Source organism: Crocodylus siamensis, chromosome 13, assembly GCF_052110815.1.
Source record: "Crocodylus siamensis isolate JL-2025a chromosome 13, ASM5211081v1, whole genome shotgun sequence".
Taxonomy (NCBI): domain Eukaryota; kingdom Metazoa; phylum Chordata; order Crocodylia; family Crocodylidae; genus Crocodylus; species Crocodylus siamensis.
The window spans coordinates 4,088,414-4,108,043 of NC_143407.1; the positions used below are offsets into that span (position 1 = coordinate 4,088,414).

The 19,630-nt window shown below is 48.7% G+C and overlaps 1 protein-coding gene across 3 annotated transcripts in view; it reads right to left on the reverse strand.

Annotated features, from left to right (window-relative positions):
- The window catches only part of SRGAP2 (SLIT-ROBO Rho GTPase activating protein 2), a 163,794-nt gene that overhangs the window by 8,116 nt on the left and 136,048 nt on the right, over window positions 1-19,630 (reverse strand). For all 3 annotated transcript variants that reach the window (XM_090024974.1, XM_090024971.1, XM_090024973.1), the window contains exons 16-22: window positions 18,313-18,447; window positions 16,725-16,830; window positions 12,688-12,912; window positions 8,920-8,999; window positions 5,025-5,205; window positions 3,840-3,986; window positions 1,321-1,648 (exon numbers count right to left, since the gene is read on the reverse strand). In XM_090024974.1, the coding sequence (XP_089881100.1) occupies window positions 1,321-1,648; window positions 3,840-3,986; window positions 5,025-5,205; window positions 8,920-8,999; window positions 12,688-12,912; window positions 16,725-16,830; window positions 18,313-18,447 (1,202 nt within the window). The remainder of the gene's footprint in view (window positions 1-1,320; window positions 1,649-3,839; window positions 3,987-5,024; window positions 5,206-8,919; window positions 9,000-12,687; window positions 12,913-16,724; window positions 16,831-18,312; window positions 18,448-19,630) is intronic.

Genomic DNA, 19,630 nt, shown 5'->3' on the forward strand with positions numbered 1-19,630 from the left:
AGGGCCCATGGTACCAAAGCACCACGAGATTATTGGAGACATTTCTGTGAAGAGAGGGATGGATAAATAAGAGAAGAGGATTTTGTCACAGAAGTATTTATATCAAAACCTAAGCGAGAGAGGGAAGATACCTAGGGAGGGTTGAAATGAGGGAAGATTAAAAACCCCACTTTTTCTCCGAGAGCTGGGTAGCAAAAACAAAAGGTGAAAACTGCTTCCCCGTCACGTGTACTGTATGCTGACTCGGTCTAAAAATGCAGAAAACCATCTCCGTGGGGCGAAGGAACAGCTGCGTACACATCAGTAGGGCAGCCTTCCCCACACCCGCAAGCACCTGCCTGAAGAAATCAAAACGCAAAGGGGCAACAACTTGATTTGGAGGTGGCTTCTTACCACGTATCCGAGTCTGTAAACACGAAAAGACGCTGCTGTGAAAGCAGAACAGAGCCAGCATCACTTTTATTCTGACTGCGCTATTGCAAATGCTTCCAAAATTTCACCAACAGTCAAAGTTGCTCAGATGGTAAAAAGGCTTTAAATTGATACCAAGTCCCCTGCTTTTCTCAGGCCCCAGCGTCTGGACTGTTGAATGGTTTTTTTCCTGATAAATCAGTATCAGTTTTCTGTAATGAACACCTTAGGAGCTGTGGGTTCTGAAGACTGAACATGCCAGAGCTTCTGTGGCATAAAGGCCCGAGTCATTTATCTTTACTCACACACACAGTCCCACTGCCTTACACATGACAAGGTTACATGATTAGACCGAGGCATGGATTTACGTTCCGCTAAAAGGATGCGCAAGTGCAAGCTGGGAGATGAGATCAATTGCTGGGCAAGCATCTATGGGTAGGCAGAGCGGCCAACCTCATGATAAAATCTTGCCTCCTTGCCCCATCAACACGCTCAAATATACCCTGCAACCCTCATCTTTGCTGTACGGACCAGCACAAACAGGTGCCGTGGCAAAAACGGAGAGCCAAACTTCACTGTGTGGGTCTGCAAACTCCTCGTTTCTCTGGACAACCTTCTTATGCTGTAAATGATACAAGAAACAGGTGGGGGAGGGAAGAGGGGGTGGATACACACTTATGGCTCATGCAAAGGCGTGAGTGACAAGCACAGGACGTTCAGCATCTGTCTCCGAGCCCATGAAGCGCTCACATATGCAAAGGGTTGGAACGCATCCTTCCCCTAAGCATAGCAAAGCTGAGCTAAGAAGAAGAGTTTACCCAGAATGAATGCGATTAGGTTTAAACCCATTTGGTGCCTCCCTTATGAAAACAGAAGCCAACCTCCCTTATGCTAAAGGGTCTCCTTTACCTGAGCAATGACCTCAGGATCCATGGGCCGATGGTTGTTGAAGCTCTTTGACCTTCCTGTGGTCACGGTCTTCCGGATCTGCGGGCTCTCTATCCTGTTCTTCAGGGACGAATGCCGGCTGATGGAATTAAGGCTGCCGTGGCCGCTGATGGAACATTTATCAGGAACCTCCTTGGGGAGACTTTGGCTCATAATGGGCTGAGATGAAGGTCTAGAAGTGGCTCCGGCTCCCGCAGAGGCTGGTTCAGCCAAAGAGCTTGTCAGCCCATGGCTATCGCTTTGACGGAAAGCTCTCCTAATGCTGCCAGACTCTGGCTTCTTTCTTTGCCTTCAATTGCAAAAGCAAAACAAGTCCATATGAGAGGAGACCCACAGAGAGCCAGACCTCAAAACAGGGCTCCCCCAGACAACACGGACGGCAGTGGAAGGAGACCTGTGGCTGGCCGGGCTATTAGTAACCTCCATCGTTGCTCAGGGCATCATCATACAACATTACAACCACCCACCTTAACGTCTGTCAGAGGGAAGCCAATTAGACTACAAACAGTTGTACGCCTTCCTAGCACATGCAAAAGACTAAATGGAAAAGCATTTAACTCGGTAATAAAGGAAAAATTGTCATTTCAACCAAAAACCCCTCTGTGCCATCAGCTAGTCTAGACACCATTTTTTTGGGTTATTACATCAGAGGTTCTCTTTTTGGCTAAGGTGCATAACAGAAAATCTATTAAAACTCTGGGGCAAAGGCATCGTGGCATTCTTTTTAAAAACAGGTAGGCACGTTGCCTTAAAGGATGTTTAGCGTTAGCAACAAGAGTCAGTCTTTTGCTGCTTATAGAAACATGCCTTTTCTATACCCTAAGCAAGGCCACGATAGATAATCTATGCCGTGCTATAGGTGTACGAGACTGAAAAGTACATAAGCTGGCCTCCCAAAATTATCTCCATAACATCCCCCAGCAACGCGCAGTCTGAAAGCATGGTTTCATACACGTTAGACGTGGCCATTCTAGAAAGACTGCTGCGTGCTATAAAGCAGGCAGCCTGGCATGCCTTAAAGGAAAAGACTGATTTATATATAGCGCAGGCTGCACGAGTGACTGCTACAACCGTACTATTTCTAGCTGGATTTTGGCATCAAAAAACTAATTCAGTGGGTGGCACAACAGCCACCGCGAAACCATCTGATCTGTTTTGCCACGCTCTGTTAGCACATAGGTCAGACGATTCAAACCACCCTAAAAAAAAAAAAAAAGTGGTCTTATGCTACTGCTGCTAAAAATCACACCTTCCCTGGCAAAAGCATCACTCAGGGTACCGCAACAAGGAGCAGAGCTCTGCAGCAGATGGTGACTCTCCAAAACGGAACTTGCCACGGTGCAGGCTGTTCCACACCCGATACAGTCCCACACTTGAACGGTTCATCAAGCAGGTAAAAACGCACCACTCGTTTCACTGGTATTAAATAAAGCCACATGGCTGCCCGCTAGCTGAGGACTGGGCCCATCATTTGGCACTAACAGCATCACAGAGGAAACATTTTTCAAGAGTTCTCCATCTGTGCCCCAGAGGTCGAGAAGCAATTCTGCAACATGATAATTAACAGCGCTAGTAGCTTTAGGGTACTCAGTTCTATTACTGAGAGAGTTGCTTTGGTAACCTAGCGTGCCATCTTATACCAATGAAATGAACTGAAAGATTTGGGAATAACAATGCCTTGGAGGGGGAGGAAAAAGCAAGACAATTTCATTCTCCAGATTTTCATCAACAGACTAGCATGTCCACACCTCGCTGAACAGATCAAACTGGGGCAATGGGAGGCTTGTGGTTTCAATAGTGTGGCACTCATAGTTAGCAACTGGCTTTGGGACAAAAGTTATGTGAAAGGTCGTTCTGGACAGCACTGAATGCAAGGTACTTTTTTTTCCCCCCTTTCTTATTGCTGCATTACAGCAACCACAAATGCACTGAACATCTTGAGAACGCATTCAAAATATCCCTGGCCCAAAGGATATGAGCAAACAATGTGAGAGATTGGGAGAGAGCAGTGACAGTGAAGGTCATGCCAAGGTGCGACTTATTTCTCTAACTCACGACTGTAAACTCCTCTCGCCAGGGACCGTCTTCCCAAGTGACCGCACCAGACTTACCATAACGAAGGCCTGAGCTTGGGTGCTCTAACAAGACACAAACAGCAACAGGCCACAAAATATTACATCTTGGTGGCTCTGCCACATGCTAAAGCATCTGTTTAGAGCGTACAAGACAATGTGAGGCATTTATTTTTTTAGGCCCGGGGCTGAAGTGGAATGGCGGTGTGGGAATGAAGAGGGCGTGCATAAAAGTGATTCGGGCAGGCTGGAGAAAAGGGAGCTGAACAATGGAGTGGAAATGAGCAGGAAAAAGCAGAAGTGGATGGGAAAGAGTAGTAGGCCTATTTCCAATATTTTCCTCAAGAAAGACAATGACCCACTGCCCTCAGTCCTGAGCTTCTCATGCCAATGCAAGAGCGCTCTTACTTGTTGATGTTTGCAAGGTAAATATCTGCAACGTGACTGCCGCTTGGACAGTTGGCGCTGGCTCTGGCGGTCACTTTTTCTTCAGGTGGCTCCGAGTTGATTTCTATTTCAGACTTGGGGCTGGATCTCTCAGAAATACTGTCCTCACTAGGGGAGGAGGGAAAGATATCGTGTCAGAAGGGGCTGCTGCACCCACCCACACGCCTTTTTATTATTACAGAGTGAGGAACAAATTGCACTCCACATCAGAGACCCAGATTTCTGTGCCTAACAAGGGAACAGCACTCAAATACCGGACTTAGGGACCTGATAACACCGCCTCCTTGCATTAGTGCTAGTTTTATATGCAGATATAAGTTGCACTGGGATAGGAAGCAGACAGACAACCAGGTATTGTGGGATAGCTGCATGAAGCAGGCTGTTGTGACTGTGACTTGCCACTAGGGGGAGCAGGTAATAGCCCGTTTGCCTGAGAAAGTGGCTGCTCTCCCGTAAGCAACAGAGACAACCATGCTGCTGTAAATTATACAAAAGTATAATTTTGTCCCCGATTTCACTCAAATACAAGTGTATTACACCAATGCAGGGCCATATAAAGGCAGGAGTGTGCCCTTTCTAGTATAAAGGCCAATTACGTTAGTGTCAGCACAGTGTGCGTACAAACCCTTGGACAGCAAAAATGCTGAACCAGCAAGTTGCGGAGAAGGGGACCCCTGCGCCTACATGGAAGCCCACTGATGTCTGTGCACAAGAAGGCACGGTGCCATGGTAGTTAATGTCCTGATACAGCTCAAGGGACACGAGTCTGAGCCCAAAGGCTCTCCCCTGCTACCTGCCCTTCATCTCCCCACCCCTGCCCCCCAGTGCAGTCAAAAACAGGCATCTGGTCCTTCTAGCTGCAGAATCAAGGCTGTGGCACTGCGTGCCGCTGGCTTCTGAAACAATCGTGTCTTAACCATGTTGGCCCAACAAGGGCAAGAGGACCATGGACCTGTTTCTGACCTCTGACATGGAGAAGCTTGCGGTGTTGGGGGCTGAAAGGCCTACAAGCCAGTGCAGGCCCTAACACTTCAGCACAGAGGTTCAAGTTCGAATGGTTTTTCTTGCACGGTTTTAAGTGTGCCCAAATTTTCCCAGCATTCAGTGGCCCCCATCCTCACGCAGGGTCTAACACAGGTGACGTACGTGTCTTGAACAACGATGTATTGATGAGGAATAAGTCCATCAATTCCATTGTGGCGTCCTTCCCACCAGTCATCTGAAGCCCGATGGTAAAGCAAAAGAGAAGCCCCCTTTTTGAAGGACAGCTCCCGTGCAGTTCGGCCAGTGTAATCAAACTTTGCTATCGCTTCTATGGGCTCGCACTCTAGGAGAGAGAGAAGGGAACAAAACATCAGCAGTGAAGTGAACACTAGGGCTCAGGAAAACGTTCAGGAGTTTGAGCCTCCCCCTTGAAAATGATACAGAGCAGACTGCAGCACACAGCATAAAGTGTCACCTGGTAACAATGGAGAACAGGGTCCAAGCATCAGGATTTGGGTGTGGATCTGTCAGACACATGGGAACTCTGCTGTTGGGATGATCTCACATCTACCAACCGCACACACCTCTGCATTTTCTCCTCCACGAATCTCACGTCAATGAAACCATCCCAGCGTAGTAAGAAAACGTGAGCCAGACAGTCTACCCGTCATGTCCCGAGTCACCACCCTCAAGGACCAAGGAGTTATGTCAGGGACAAAAACTATCTAGGGAGGTTTCCTCCAAGGCAGGTAACTCGTGCCTGCTGCGCGGGCAAGCAGCGGCTGTCATCAGCACTTAGGGAGGGAAATGCCTCCAGCTTCCAAGCTGCGTCAGAAATAAGGACTCTATTCGGGAAGACATTCTCCTGTCTCGAGAGCCTGTCTGGCCCAAAAGACTGCAGATCACAACTTTACAGGACACTGATCTATCCAAGGAACTGCTGTGGAAGCGAACACAAATATTCAGCATCTTTACCAATGCCTGCTGTGGAGCGGCTCAGAGTCAGCCGCTCAGTGCTGTTGGATTTGCACGATTTCTTGAGCACAATCTAGGTACATGCGGAGTGCTGCGACGCACATAACCAGACAGCTCTCGCCTGAGGAACTTGCAATGGACTGTCACAAAACACAGGGTGACCAGCTTCCACCGCCCAGAACTCAGATACTGAGCAGAGGCGGACAGTACAGATGTCTAGACAGTCAGTCGGAGGCGGATCCGTGTCGAATTGCAAGGATTATTTTTAAAGTTCTGCGGAAGATGGATTCTCATTTGCAGACAGGATACAAATTTAAAAAAAAACAAACCGAAAAACAGAAACTCTTCCCCCCCTTTAGACAGAATCAAGGAAAGGGGGCAAGCTTGGCTGCCTATACCTTAGTACTGCGCAGCTTTTCAAGAAGCTGCATGGCAGGTGCCTCTTAATGGAAAATTTCGGCTTCTTTTTAGGAAGCAAACTTCAAGGAATGCCCAGCCCTTTCCCTTCTCTGGCACCAAGAACACAGGCCCCGTCACACCCAAAAGATACGTCATTATTTTGCCATCAGCTTGAGGGACGCTCCCACATGCCTGACCGCAACAGTGCAGCAGCCAGCCAGAGAGGATCTTACCAGCAAAAGTTCTGCAGTCCCTGTAAATTAAAGCAGGCACTCCAGAAACGGGCTCTCAGCAGTGGCTGTGACGTAGTTTGCAGACACCCGTGCAAGTCCAGGTGGGAGTACAGGGGACGTGGCAGTCTGAGACTGCCCAGCAGCAGCATTAGCCACTGAAGCACTGGGATTAACGTGTGCTGCTGCAGGGCACAGAAAGACCGAGGGCCAAGGCTAAGCAACCACAGCATCTGCTGGGACTGAGCCTTCAAGAACAAGTTTTCTTATTGCTAAAACACACAACGCAAATCCTACTTCATCATACACTTTAGATAGGTCTACGGACAGCTACAGACCGTTCCACGCTCGCCAGCCAGGTGTTTGCAAGAGTGAAAAATAGCTTGCCTGTGTTTTCAGGTTGGAACATGACCGTGTTTTCTGTTTTTCTGGTTTAGAGTCCCCTGAGCATGTGGTTATCTGCTTCTGGCTACCTCCTTTCCTCTCGCTCGTTTGGCTCTCGGAACCAAGTCACGCGGCCCGGTTAAAGCAAAATCGCTTCACGTTTTAAAGCTTGTTTTTTTCCATTTTACAAAGGGAGGGGACTCTACTCGGATGAATTTCATCCCCGTTTCATTAACAATTGTTTATTATTCCAAATGAGCAGCACACTCAAGTTCCTTACATTTCCAATTTGCTTTTTAGGACCATGGCTTCTCGCCAAACGAGTGATTTGAGACTCAGATTTCCAGTAGCGCTGCCGTACGAGGCTCCTGCTGTGGGGAGAGAGCTGTGAATAGGGACCGAGAGCCTCTGCTCCCCTAGCCTCAAAAACTGTGCAGGAGAGCGACGGTTTAACGTCTCTCCATCAATTCATAACTCAAAGAGCCTGGATATGCTCTCGTTATGGCCTCATTATGTTGCTGAGGGTGTGCCAGCCCCAACTTTGGAGTGCCCAGTCACTCGTACATCATGTCGAAAGTTAGCAGAACAACCACGACCTTTTACAGAGAGACGCTCCTTCTCTCTGCCCCCGCATCCTGAAGCTCACTCACTGGGTTCTCCTCTGGAGAGCAAAGGAAAGTACTTTCCATGCCGATGTGCTTCTAAGCGTCTACGAACGAGACCAGGCAGCCATTGCATGTGTAGCATGCCGAACTCCAAGGTAGTTTTGCCTTGGGAGTTGCTACCTGAACGCGCGATGCATACACCCATTTCACCCGGCGCCCAGAAGCTGACTCAGCCGCCAGCCAAGCACCGAGAAGAGAACATTATCTTTTAAACAAGCCTCTTAAGTTGGTCAACAGGCAAGTTCTGGCCCCGGTTTACACTTCTGGGTAAACAGAAGGGAGTCTGCCCTTCCTTAGAGCGATCAAACTCCTTCAGCAGGAAAGCAGTTCAATTTCCCATGCACTGTTAAGGGCCTGCAACTTTTCAGAAGAACAAGCTGCTTAACAGAGACCCTGAAGTCGCGTCCTTTCATCCCCCTCATCTTGGTACTTCCCTCCGACACCTGACTAGAAGTTTCTTTTCAGACCGTGCCTTGACCCCCACGCTGCTGGCAGAGCTGCAGGTGACACAGTTCAGTAGCATTTACTTCCTCGTTGGCGAGCCAACATTGTTAAGCCAGCAGGAACGGGCCGTGGGTAAGGGAAAGGTTCGTTAGCTGGCACAGTGATAAAGCACGGGAGAGGCCCAAGCACAAAACGTAAACCAGGCTGTTAAAGGCGACTCAAAAAGGGATGCCATCCAACTGAAAACCATACTCCCCATCTGACCTGCAGCAGCCCCTCTCGTCCCAGGCAACCGCCAGGGGGGAGGATAACTGGGACGGATAAGAAACAGATGCAGGGTGCTGTAGGAGATCAGGCTGTGATGTGTGCACTGGTCAGCAGTCCTTCCTCAGGAATGGCGGGGGAACAGGAGGAGCAGGAAGGATCCCCCACCCCCAGGCCTGGCTCCTGGTGGGGAAGAGGGAGGGCCTCTCCCTTTCTTTGGCTTGTATGTTTGTAATAAAAGCAATTGGAGCTTGCACACGCGCAAGCTGCTGCCTGCCAATGCCACTGAAAGGGGAGAAGCCTGGCAAGCAGCATGCACCGAGGGGAGTGGGAGAGCAGGCCCAAGCACGTTCGTTGCTTGGCGCTCTGCTGAGCTCACGCTTCCCAGTGCAAAGGCCCGTCCAACCACCGTGAGCACAGACAGCCCGTGCACAGCGTTTCCCGAGGAAGGGGCATGCTGGGGGGTGGGGGCTGCCGAGAGAGGGAGCACTGGGCAAGTGGGTGTTTTTGGAGAGTCAGTTGGCGTCTAAAAATCCCTGCTGGCTTCCTCCCTTCTTCGGTTTCGGGCAGGGAGGGCCCCACATAAGGTCTCTTCTCATTCAATTCCCCGTGAGAGTATCCCTCTTTGAATTTAAACCATGTAACAGCATCCCCTCAAACTGGACTCCCTTACAAGTGGCCGAAGGCTTCACATACCATCGTCGCTGGTATGGTGTTCAGCTGTTATATCCTGAGCCGAATCGTCTGCCGAGGCCATCTCCCCGTGAGGGCTTTCACTGTACGGGAGGAAAGAGACAACGCGTTACCCTGGAGGAAATCAAGCCCTGCCATCTATAGAAGTCACAGCTGACGCTACTGGATCTGAAAACCTAGATTTCACTTTCCTCCGTGGAAAGGGGATTCATTTCCATGCATTGAAATCAGTGAGGTTAAGGTCAAGCTAAGCCCTAATTTGCTTCAGCAGACGGAGCAGATTCTTCACCTTGTGTACACTGCCAGGAAATTAAAGCAGGCAAGCCAGAGTTCAGACCTCATAACCCAGCTCTCGGGAGACTGAAGGGAAAGGCAGAGACAGAAAAGGCATATTAGGTTTTGTTCGTCATCTCTGTCACACCAGGATTATTTCCTACGCTATATTCTCCACTGCTCTGTCTAATTAGCTAGTTACCTGAGTGATGAGATGTCTGTCACTTCCCTAGGGGAGATTATTCCACTTTAATAAGATGTTTCAGATTTTTTTCTCCCAATGATCAGTTTAAATGTTCCTTTTCATTTCATCAAACAAGCGACTCCCATATCATATTAACTTGCTCGGGTCTTTATTTACAGACATCTAAGCACTAATAGATCTCACGTCTAAACATTACAGGAGACAAAGCTTTAATAAGATCACATGCACACGAAGTGGAAAACAAAGGTTATGCATCCCTAATGGCAGGATTACAAGAGCAAACGACTGCAAAGTAGAACTAGGGCGTGAACTCGGGGCGGCAGCTACTCTGGGATAACTGCCTGTGTGCGCACGCTCACCTGGAGGTACGTGCGAGGCAGCTGACCCCCTCCGTGACAATGAGCACGTTATCTCGCGTTGACTAGGGGGTGAGAGTGTGCACGCGGGCAGTTACTGGGGAGTAGGCAGCACTGAGTTGTACCCTACCTTACCCTCCACGTAACTTGTTTGCCTGAAGATTAAGGAGCCCGGAAGGCAGTTCCTCGAGGCCGGAAAAAGGAGAATGCAAAGAGAAGTCCTAGCTTCTCTCACGCAACCCTCCGGAGCCGAATGCCAGTTGGCAATGAAGGCTCGTCTGTGTTTACTCTGCAGCACACCTTGAACCACTCGGCGGGGAACGGTCTCCCCTCCCTTATGCCAGAAGTGGCTGATGAAGGGAAAACCTGTTTGCTCTCAAGTCTTATGCTCCGGGAGGAATGAAGCAAGGACTGGACGGAGCCCTTTTGCAGTCAGGTTTATAGCCTTGTGTGCTACACCGAGTGGACCTTAAATCATATCAAAAGTAGTTTTTACTTCTCTTCAGAGAGCAGTAACTTGATCCATCTTTTCTGGGCCTAAAACTCCTGACTTCAGAGTTCACCAAAGCCTTGTGTTTTCCTTTTAAGAATTTTTACCTCCTCTACGTTTTTTGGGATCCTACGACCCCAGCTGACTTCCTGCCCTTTGGGGAGGGGGCTGGACTCGATGATCTTCCGGGGTCCCTTCCAGCCCTAATGTCTATGAAATCTATGAAATGTTTAAACAAAACCCCCCCCCCCACAACCTCCCCCTTCAAAAAGCCCCCAAACCTGAACAATGCTTGCATCTCATTACACTTAATCCACATAACAAACACTCCTCCTGGCCACCTTCTGAGCACGTACCTAGGAAGGCATTCGTCCACTTTCCCATCCTTACTAGGAAAGATAAAGGCTTTGCAAAGTTTATAAAAGAATTTAAAACCAACGGGAAGCCCCAGGCGGGCTCTAGTATTAAGGGCTAAAGTTTCACCCAGACTGTGAAGTAATGCAGTGTACAACCCACTCTAATGATCTAAACACTGCAAAAAAACGAGCAGCAGCAGGCAGGTCGCACGCCTTCCCTTCCCCCTCGTGCAGCACTTTAAACCAAAACCTGCCCCTGCTACAGAAAGACCCCCTCTATCACACAGGCCCTCGGGTGCTGTCACGGGAAGTGCCAGGCTGCTGGATTTCTCCACGAACGCTGGGGAAGCGTCAGCAATACATACTGCCAGAGGAATGCAAGCGAGTGGAGCTCTATGCAAACCATCTTCTCCCCTGCCACTCTCCGAGCCTCACGTGGCCAAGAGGAGGATTCCCAGACTCTGACTACCGCCCCGGTTAGACAGTGCTTTACTAGGCCTTTCTAATGTGGTGTCAATCTGCTCCGACACACTGACGTGGGGTGGGACAGGATCCAAAACAATTCGCCAAAGGTGCATCCAGCAGAAAACTGTGCGTCGTGCCCCACCCTGCTCTGCCCCGGAGGCAAGTGGCTTCAGTCCTCCCCAGCAGCTGCCGACTACAAGTGACTACGGCACAGCAAAGTAAATCGAGATATGTGATGGGATATTTTAGGACTAATTATACTCTCTTTTCCATGCCTCCAACCCCAAATGCTTGTTCATAATGGAGGGTGTGCAGAGACAGGGTCTGACTTCGTGCAGTCCTCTCAACTACCTGCATCCAGGTACTCTAAATGTTTTCCAAAGCAGGTTACAATTAAAAAAAGGCTTCTTGACAGCGACAAACTGGAGCTATGCAGGTTACGCAGAAGTGCCCCGAACTGTGTCCTCTGTTCTGGCCAGGTTTGGGTGAAGCCTTTGTTCTCCGAGGTAGGAGCCTTCCCCCTGTCGTGCCCTTGTGAAGGTCTATGCATGCATCAAATAATAAAAAGGTACTAAACACTCAATATTTTCATCTCCCTCTCCCTATAGGCAACCCCCACATTTCATGACAACACAGGATTTAAGGCAACCCATACAACTGAGCCAGCCAGTGAGATACGGGCAACGCCCCTACATCAGCTATGAAGGCTAAATTAACTGAACTGCTTTTGCGACAGGCCTCCGAGTCGAGTTGGAGCAATTTGCATGGAGCTACCTCACAGGCCTTACCTGCAGCAACAAGAGTTATATTAGCCTGCAACACAGCCGAAAAACCAAACAGAGGCTAGCTCTGCCGTGAACGTGACTTCAATTTATTTTTTAATGAATATAAAAATAATCATTTACATTCCTGGGGGTTAGTGGGTGGGGAAAGGCAGTTTAACATTCTTCCTTTTCGGTGCGAGGTGGGAGACATCAATTCAGCCACTAGGAAAGCAAACACCTCCCTTCTCCCCTCCCCAGCCTTCCACCCCAGATGACAGGAGCCCCACTGGCTGAATTGCTTCCAGATGTTGCCTGCAGACCGAATGCGAGGCCTGATCTCCTGGGCTTTGGCTTGGATGGAAACGGTGCTTTTGTATTTTCCTTCTGTCAGTGCTGCCCTGAACAAAAATCAAACCCTGCTGCAGCTCTCTAGGTTCAGCTGCAATCGACCCTGTCACTAAAGCAAACTTGCTCAAGGCAGGCAAAGAGAAAAGAAGAAAAAAAAAGTAAAGAAGAACTCAAGTTGTGAATGTAGGCATCAGCTGCGTGGCTTTGCCAAGGTGGTCGTGGTCACTGCCATAATAGCCCAAAAAAAGCAGTCACAGGACCACCCTTCAGGTTAGCAAAGAACAGGTCTGACATTTGTCTGGTAGGCAACCTCCTACCGAAGCTTGTCTGCGTCAGATAAACTAGCAGCTCTCCAAAGAGACAATAACCATCTTGTTCTTTCACAGTCCAGGCTTTGGAACGCGTTCAAATTCTGCAGTTGGGTTCGACTCCAGAATCAGACCCAAGGCACAGCACTCGACTGCCTTGTACAATTCACCAAACAGGAGAAACCCAAGCACAGCTCCCAACGTACCAGTAATCCTCGGTGCTTCCACCTCTGCTATAGACAGGGCCCTCCAGTTCTCTCGGGCCTGGGAAGATGTTCTCATGTTGGATGATGATGGTTTTGATCAGCTCGTTGACATGAGCCTGGCAGGAGACCTGATCATGGCCTTCAGGCACAGACATCAGCGTGGGTCCAAAGCAGATGGCTAAGTTGTAGGGATCCATCATGTTCTCTTCACTGAACTGAGATAAACTGCAAAAAAACAGGGGAAAGTTGAGGGGGTGAGGGGAAGCAGGATTAACAGGAGCAAACAATGGCAGCATTTCCTGCTAGGGAACAGAGAGTGGAATCTGGAGCATTAGCTCAGAGTGCTCTGCTCTTGGAGCCTGATCCACTGGGCCATGAATCTTTTTGGGTCAAGAGAGATGAAAACAAGAGAAAATGACGACATTTACTGGGAAACGGAGAACTCTGCTAGATGCCCCTCCTGGGATCCGACAATCTGATCTGCTCCGACTTGCACAAATAGAGCTTCCTAGCTGCAGCCTTCGCTGACAGCAGAGAAAACCCCCCCGCTTGCCAACACACAGATTTCTTTATTCAACTGATCGGGCACGTTCCATTTTCTTAACGTCCTCCTCAACTAGCGCGCCCAGGATGTCTTACAAAACAACGCGTCACTGGACAGTCCCCTGGTTGAACGGTTTATTCTTCTGGCCACCTGGATTTCAGTGCTGGGGATTTATTTACATGTGGTCTGCTTGGTGCACCCTGCACAGAAAGCAGCTGCCGCGATAACACCCGAGCTCCAGCCAAGAGGCCAGTGCCAGCCTGACTGAGGCACTGCTGCTCCCCAGATCGCAGCGTGGGGCACTGCATACAGCAAGGAAGCTGGCAGTCAAGAAACCACTCTGCTCCCTTCCGTTGGCACCTCCCTCGGCCCGAGCTCCTCCCAAGCCCACAGCTTAAGCTCCAAGCTCTTGCTTCCTACGGCAAGAGCGCCACTAGGACTTAGCTTAGTTTCAGTGACACACAGAATGCCTTTGAAGTCTAATAACTAGGCCACTTACAGCTAGAAACCTCAAAGGGATTTGAGAAGCTTGGGGACTGTATTGCTTTGAAAGGTACTGGGCCATTGACTTTACAAGTGGAAGGACATTCTGCTTTATTACTGCTGTTCATAATCGGTTTGCAGCTCTGAGCTCAGCCTGGTCCCCTTGGCCTGACTGAGCATATTTGGTAAAGCAGCCTGTAAAGTCAGCCTGTTCCCAAAGAGCCAAAGGGTTTCTCATCAAGGGTTTTTACAGAGCTTATCTAAGATTCCCCCAGTGCCTCTCAATGCTGCATTTCCCACAGAGCAACTGTGTTTTTAAAACATACAATTTTCATCTGAATAAATTTTACCCTAAGCCTGTAACTGAAGCCTTTTGGGGCACCCATTTAATTAATGATTAAGCATCAGAGAGCAAAGTTACAGTATGCACCCTGCCCCTGCCTCCCCCTATCAAAAGCCCTGTTTTCCAGTTCATTTCTTAGGATAATCAAAAGCTAGAGAGGCTGGAAGGGAATATTTATTTCAGTGACTCCAGAAGTGACATCCGCGGAAAGAGTCTCGAGGCAGGAGAGAACTTCCTTCATAAACTGTTGCGGAAAGAGGATGTATTGCAGCCTTCCCTCCAAGCTGCAACATAGGAATGAGGGGACAGGGGTCGTTTTGTGAACGCGTTTTCATTTTCCACAGAGAAAATCCAGACACACATCAGAGGATCCCCACATCATCATCATCATAAGGACTCTTTATGTGGTTTTACGTAAGCAAGTAGCATTCAGCAACAACAGCTAATGAAGCCCAAGACTCAGATAAGGGTCTTGTCCTTGTATTATTTAATGCAGATTGCTACGTGAGCACTACAGCCAACAGGTTGTTGTATTACATTTATACCCTGCTTTCCAAAGTCCTTGGTCAATCTGCACATACAAGAGTTACTTCACTTATCAGGAAAAGGCAGATACCTCTAGGGTGGAGCACAGCGGCTGTTCGAACGTACAGCCAAAAACCAGCATCTTTCAAAACAGTCAATTTTTAGGTAAGGTTTTGACCTGGCATCTAGATGCGCTCTACCAAAGTGAAACGGGCCCTGCAGTCAGTACAAGCGGTAGGATCTCAGTTTCATGCCTCGTTTAAGAGAGAACATAATGCCCCTGCTGTCATTCAGAGCTAATGGTCCTGTATTCGAAAGAGCGACATCCACAGAAACAGCAGTCCTGGTTCCCAGAGCACGTGGGGCTTCTCTTGATGAGTCTCCCATCCAGGTCCAACTAGGCCTGGTCCTGTTTAGTTTGCAATTCGGTGGCTTTCACAGCCCCCGGGAGTAAGTCTGTAAGCTGGGGTGAGCTTTACCTTGCTTTTGGCTTTCCTGTGAAGGCAGCCTGAGGGCTCTCATGGAGCTCTATGCTTGTAAATCCAGGTGGCTTGTGAAGTCCTACTAATCCAAAAGCCAACACAATTGAACAAGCTACCAGGATTGCTTTTTTTCAGGTGAAAGTCAATGGGAGCTGCAGAGGTATGTCTACACGCAGAGCTCGGTCCCTCAAGCTTCAGGGCAAGTTCTGCTGCACTGTTCCACATCACTGTTTGCTCAATGGCAGTAGCACATTTACTTATCGATTAAAATCAATGTATTTCTACAGCTGCTTGGAGAAATCTTATCTCCCAAGAACCACACAAACCAAACGCACTATTTCTCAAAGGGCAGCTCCTCCCGAGTCACAAAGCAGGAACATTAATCCATTCTGGAAACCCAATCTTCCTGCATTTTATTGCAAGCACAGTGAAAGGGGTAAGGGCCTGCTTTGTCTAGATAGCTTGCGTGCCTTACGGGACAGTGATGAGAGAGCAAGAGGTTCCAGCTCCCTCCAAGTTATTTATAGCTGAAACCTCAAATTGCAGCACTAGACATTCAACTCATCACAAGGAAAAGGATGACGCATTCATCCTGCAAGCTGCTAGAATGACACTACTCAGTGATGAATAAAATGATGCTCTACAGAGTTCAGCTCTGAAGTACTAGCAGCCAAAGCTTTTAGTACCATCGCTTCCACGCTTATCACAGGTCAAGCAGATGGAGAAACACCCACCTAGAGCCATTAGGACAGTCGTTGTTTTCTGTCACCTCTTATTAAAAGCTCCCTGCCAGCAGCTTTGGCAATGACTAGTGGTGACCTGCAAAATGCAGCTCCAGAGCTCAACTCCCCCAGAGTTTGAAAAGGCTTTTAATCCAGACACTTAGTTCAGTCTGTTCTAAAAAAGGCCTGGTGGAAAGCTCACAGCTTAGAGAAAACCCAGGGTTGTTCTGGATCTGTGGATGGATTCAAGCTTGCATACTGCATGGATCCCATATATACTTTAAGCATCTCCGCCCTAATGAAACCTCTAGATCTTATCCCTTTTGCAGTGGAGACATGATGAACAGCAGCAACACAGCATCACCTCCACTGCTTTCCTACCTTCCACACAGGCCATGTTGAAGTCCCTTTTCTAGCTCCCACACTTCTTATTCTTACCACTCTCCAGAGTCCCAACTGCTGGACAGAGATCAAGACTAGGCTCCCTCTGCAAGCAACGCCCCACAAACCAGCCAGCTGTGGCAGGCGGCTCAAAAATACAGACGATCCCTCCCTTCCCAAGAAGGACGGAGCTCACTGCTTAAACAGCACACACTGCCTCTTGCTGGCTGGGGACCCATATCCTCATCCTGCATGTCGCATTTCCACTCTGTTTCCAAGCCAACTGTGTCGTATTAATTTTCAGCACTTGAACTCTGTCAAGATTGCTGAAAACATTCTTCCAGTTGCAACGCATAAGGCTGAGGGGCTCAGCAAAGCCAACACAATAATTAAACAGGAGGCTGAGAGGCAACAGAGTACAGAAAATGGCTCTCGTACCCTGAACTGCTGCTCTGATCAGATACTGCCAAGTGTCAAGCCTCCAACCCTATAATCCATCACATTTACACAGTTGCCACCTGCTACCGCAAGGCACTGGGGCTTTCAGGAATACTCACTGATTGAGGAATGCAAAGAGGTATCTCATTACAATCAGAGTGGTTTTGGGCAAGCTCAGAAGGACTTTCCGGATGTGCAGTGCTCGCTCTTGTAAGTTATCCATTGCTGAAAGGATAGAAGAACAAACAAGAGTTAATTTATAAGACCGGGTCCATAAGACGCACTGAATCTACATCTGCATGGTAAGCTCGGACGTTCCCTATGGGGGTGTGCACACTGTTAAAAGCCAGAACAAGGAGCACAGGTACTTGGCAGAGGAGGGCAGGGTCTGTACGCTTCCTCTGCTCTTCTCTTGTGGGAGGATGCGAGCTACGCAGAGCCTGCTCTGTGAAAGCTTTTACAGCAGCAGTGCATTGCATGCATCAGAGCCACAGGTTCCCTCATGGCGTGGGTGCGCCGACTGTCATCTGTTTCAGTAGTTCCAACACAAAAGCTCATTCAAGCTAACTTTGAAAGGTGGGTGTTCAGAGAGAAAAAAAAAAGCTCTGGTACAAAACTCAGAGGAGATTAACATAGTTAAAGGGTGAGGTAAAAGCTCTCTGTGCCGCAGCCCACTGAGAAACAAGTGGGCAGCATAAATCCTCAGTCTTGGAAGGGCAACGTTATTTGGAAGCAGACTTCTCCTTTCATCTAATATGAATTCAACTTTGTAAACTCATTTACTGCGAGAAGAAAACCACGAGTCATTTCGGAAGCAGTTATCTTCTGCTCCACTTCAAAGGCTGCCGCTGCGATGGATGTTCTGCCGCTCGGACAAGGGAGTCATTCTTTGCTCCTGAATGACTCGGCAATAGTGGGCCCATTTAAAACTTGGGCTGCCAAGAACAAAAAGGAAAAAAAAAAACCCTTGAAACAATCACAGTTGGTCACAGCCGGACTATGAATGCTCTCATGGTAGATATTCCATAGCCAGAGTCCATAAGGATCCCCTCGTGCTTACGGAAAAGGTATTCAGGCACATTAAAAAACAGCCGTTTCCCTCCTGGATGCACACAGCAAGCACTAGAACAGATATGCTGGATAAAGTCTCCCCAGCCTTAGGGACAGGAGACAGGACAGGAAAACCCCCACCTAGACTGTGCTTCCAATGTGGCACTTACAACCACTGAACTGAGGTCTTAAAGGCCGTTATTGTTATTATTATTATTATTTTTTTTTAAGGCAATGCTTCATGAGGAGCGCCTTGGAAGATGCAGTGGCTGCCACCCTGGAAGCAAGCTACAGCTCCCGAAAAGCCCACTCATGCTGTTCTCCGACTTGCTTTTCTATATAGACGCTGCTGTCAGAGTAAGAAATGGTTCAAAAACAGAGCTAAGCAGTCTTTTCTTGACAGCGACTGGGGTCCAGGGCCTAAGAGATCAGAATAAAGACTTTGGAGAGGTGACGCTCAAGGAAGCTCTCTCAGCTGCATTGGAAAATGGAACCGACGCTCTCAGTGCCATGCAAAAGTCTACCCTAATTACCTTAATTAGACTGGGGGCAAAGGCAGGCAGAGGAATAACAGGTTTGGGGGCAGTAAAAAGGGCCCACGCATTCCTTCTCACATCTTCTGTTCCACACAGAAAAGACCCCCCCCCCCATACTTACTGACACAGGCGATCAGGTCGTGGAAGATGTCCTTCGGGAAGAGAGGGTGCTCCAGCCCTCGAAAATAGAGCTTCAGAACCCCTGCGATTGAGTCCATATCATGGTCGTTCTGGTCCCCAGCCAGCGGATCCTCCCCTAGTTACAAGAAAATGAGGAGGAGGAAAGAATGAGAAGGCCGCAGAAGAGACCAATGCTACCCTGCTGGAAGGAAAGGTCTTGGCCAGGGAAAAGGATCCAGGTGGCCCAAATAGATCCGAACGCCCAGAAGGCAAGGGGAGGGAGGGAGACCCTCCCTTCACAGACAGCGATCAAGAGAAGAAAGCCCCTAAGAGCAGCCTTCAGACAACCAGGTCGTCACGTGCCCCCAGCTGAAAATCTGATCGCTGTAGCGGCCCACCCGTGAGCACAAGAGAAGCGGAGCCGTCACTTCCGTAGGCTTTTGCAATCAACGCTTTGGTTGGCGGAAAGAGAGCAGGCACCCAGCATACAGCAGCAGCATCAGAGGGTTTGCGAGCACTGCCCTGGGCAGGTCTGTGCTTCGGCGGGGGTTGGATTTACGGGCAAACATAAGCAGGGTGCTGCTTTTGCCCACTGCCGCTGTGGCTGGGCTTGGAAGGAAGCGCAGACATTTTGTGCTGGACTGACAGAAGAAGAAGGGATTGTGGGGTAGTTCATTTGTGATTGTACATATGCTGTAGTTTGTCTGTATTACAAAGAAACAGATACCCACTTCAGGAACTGCTCCCTGCGGAAAATCCCCTATCAGATATAATTAGATTTAATGATGGGGCAAACCTCAAATCGAAGCTATATATATCCATTATGTGACTGAAATTACCAAAGCTCGCCTATTACCTTAATAACACACAGGATAATAAATGGGCCACTACGAAGCAGAGCATTATCCTTGATATTAACTGCCACCATGGGTTCTGGATGAAGTAATAAACTGCACAGACATTATTGTTAACTTTGTCAGTTCTCTACATCATCTACTTCAGAGGGACAAGCTAAAAAAAAAAAATCAATGTTATTTATTTCAGTGGGGTGGTGCTGGAACAAGAGGCTATTTTCCCCAGAGTTGCCTGGCATCTGTCCTTTACTTTAAAACACAAAAATAAAAGCCTTTGGGTCAGCTGCTGTAAAACCCTTAACCACATCTCCCCCTCGACCTCTAAAACACACGTGCACACACTTCCTTTGTTCTCCGAGATCTTCCAGTTTATTCGGGAAACCAGGGTGACATCTCTTAGATCTGTCGCATGCGCACACACCCTGGTATACACGGCAGTGGAAATTTCCTATGCTTAGGTATATG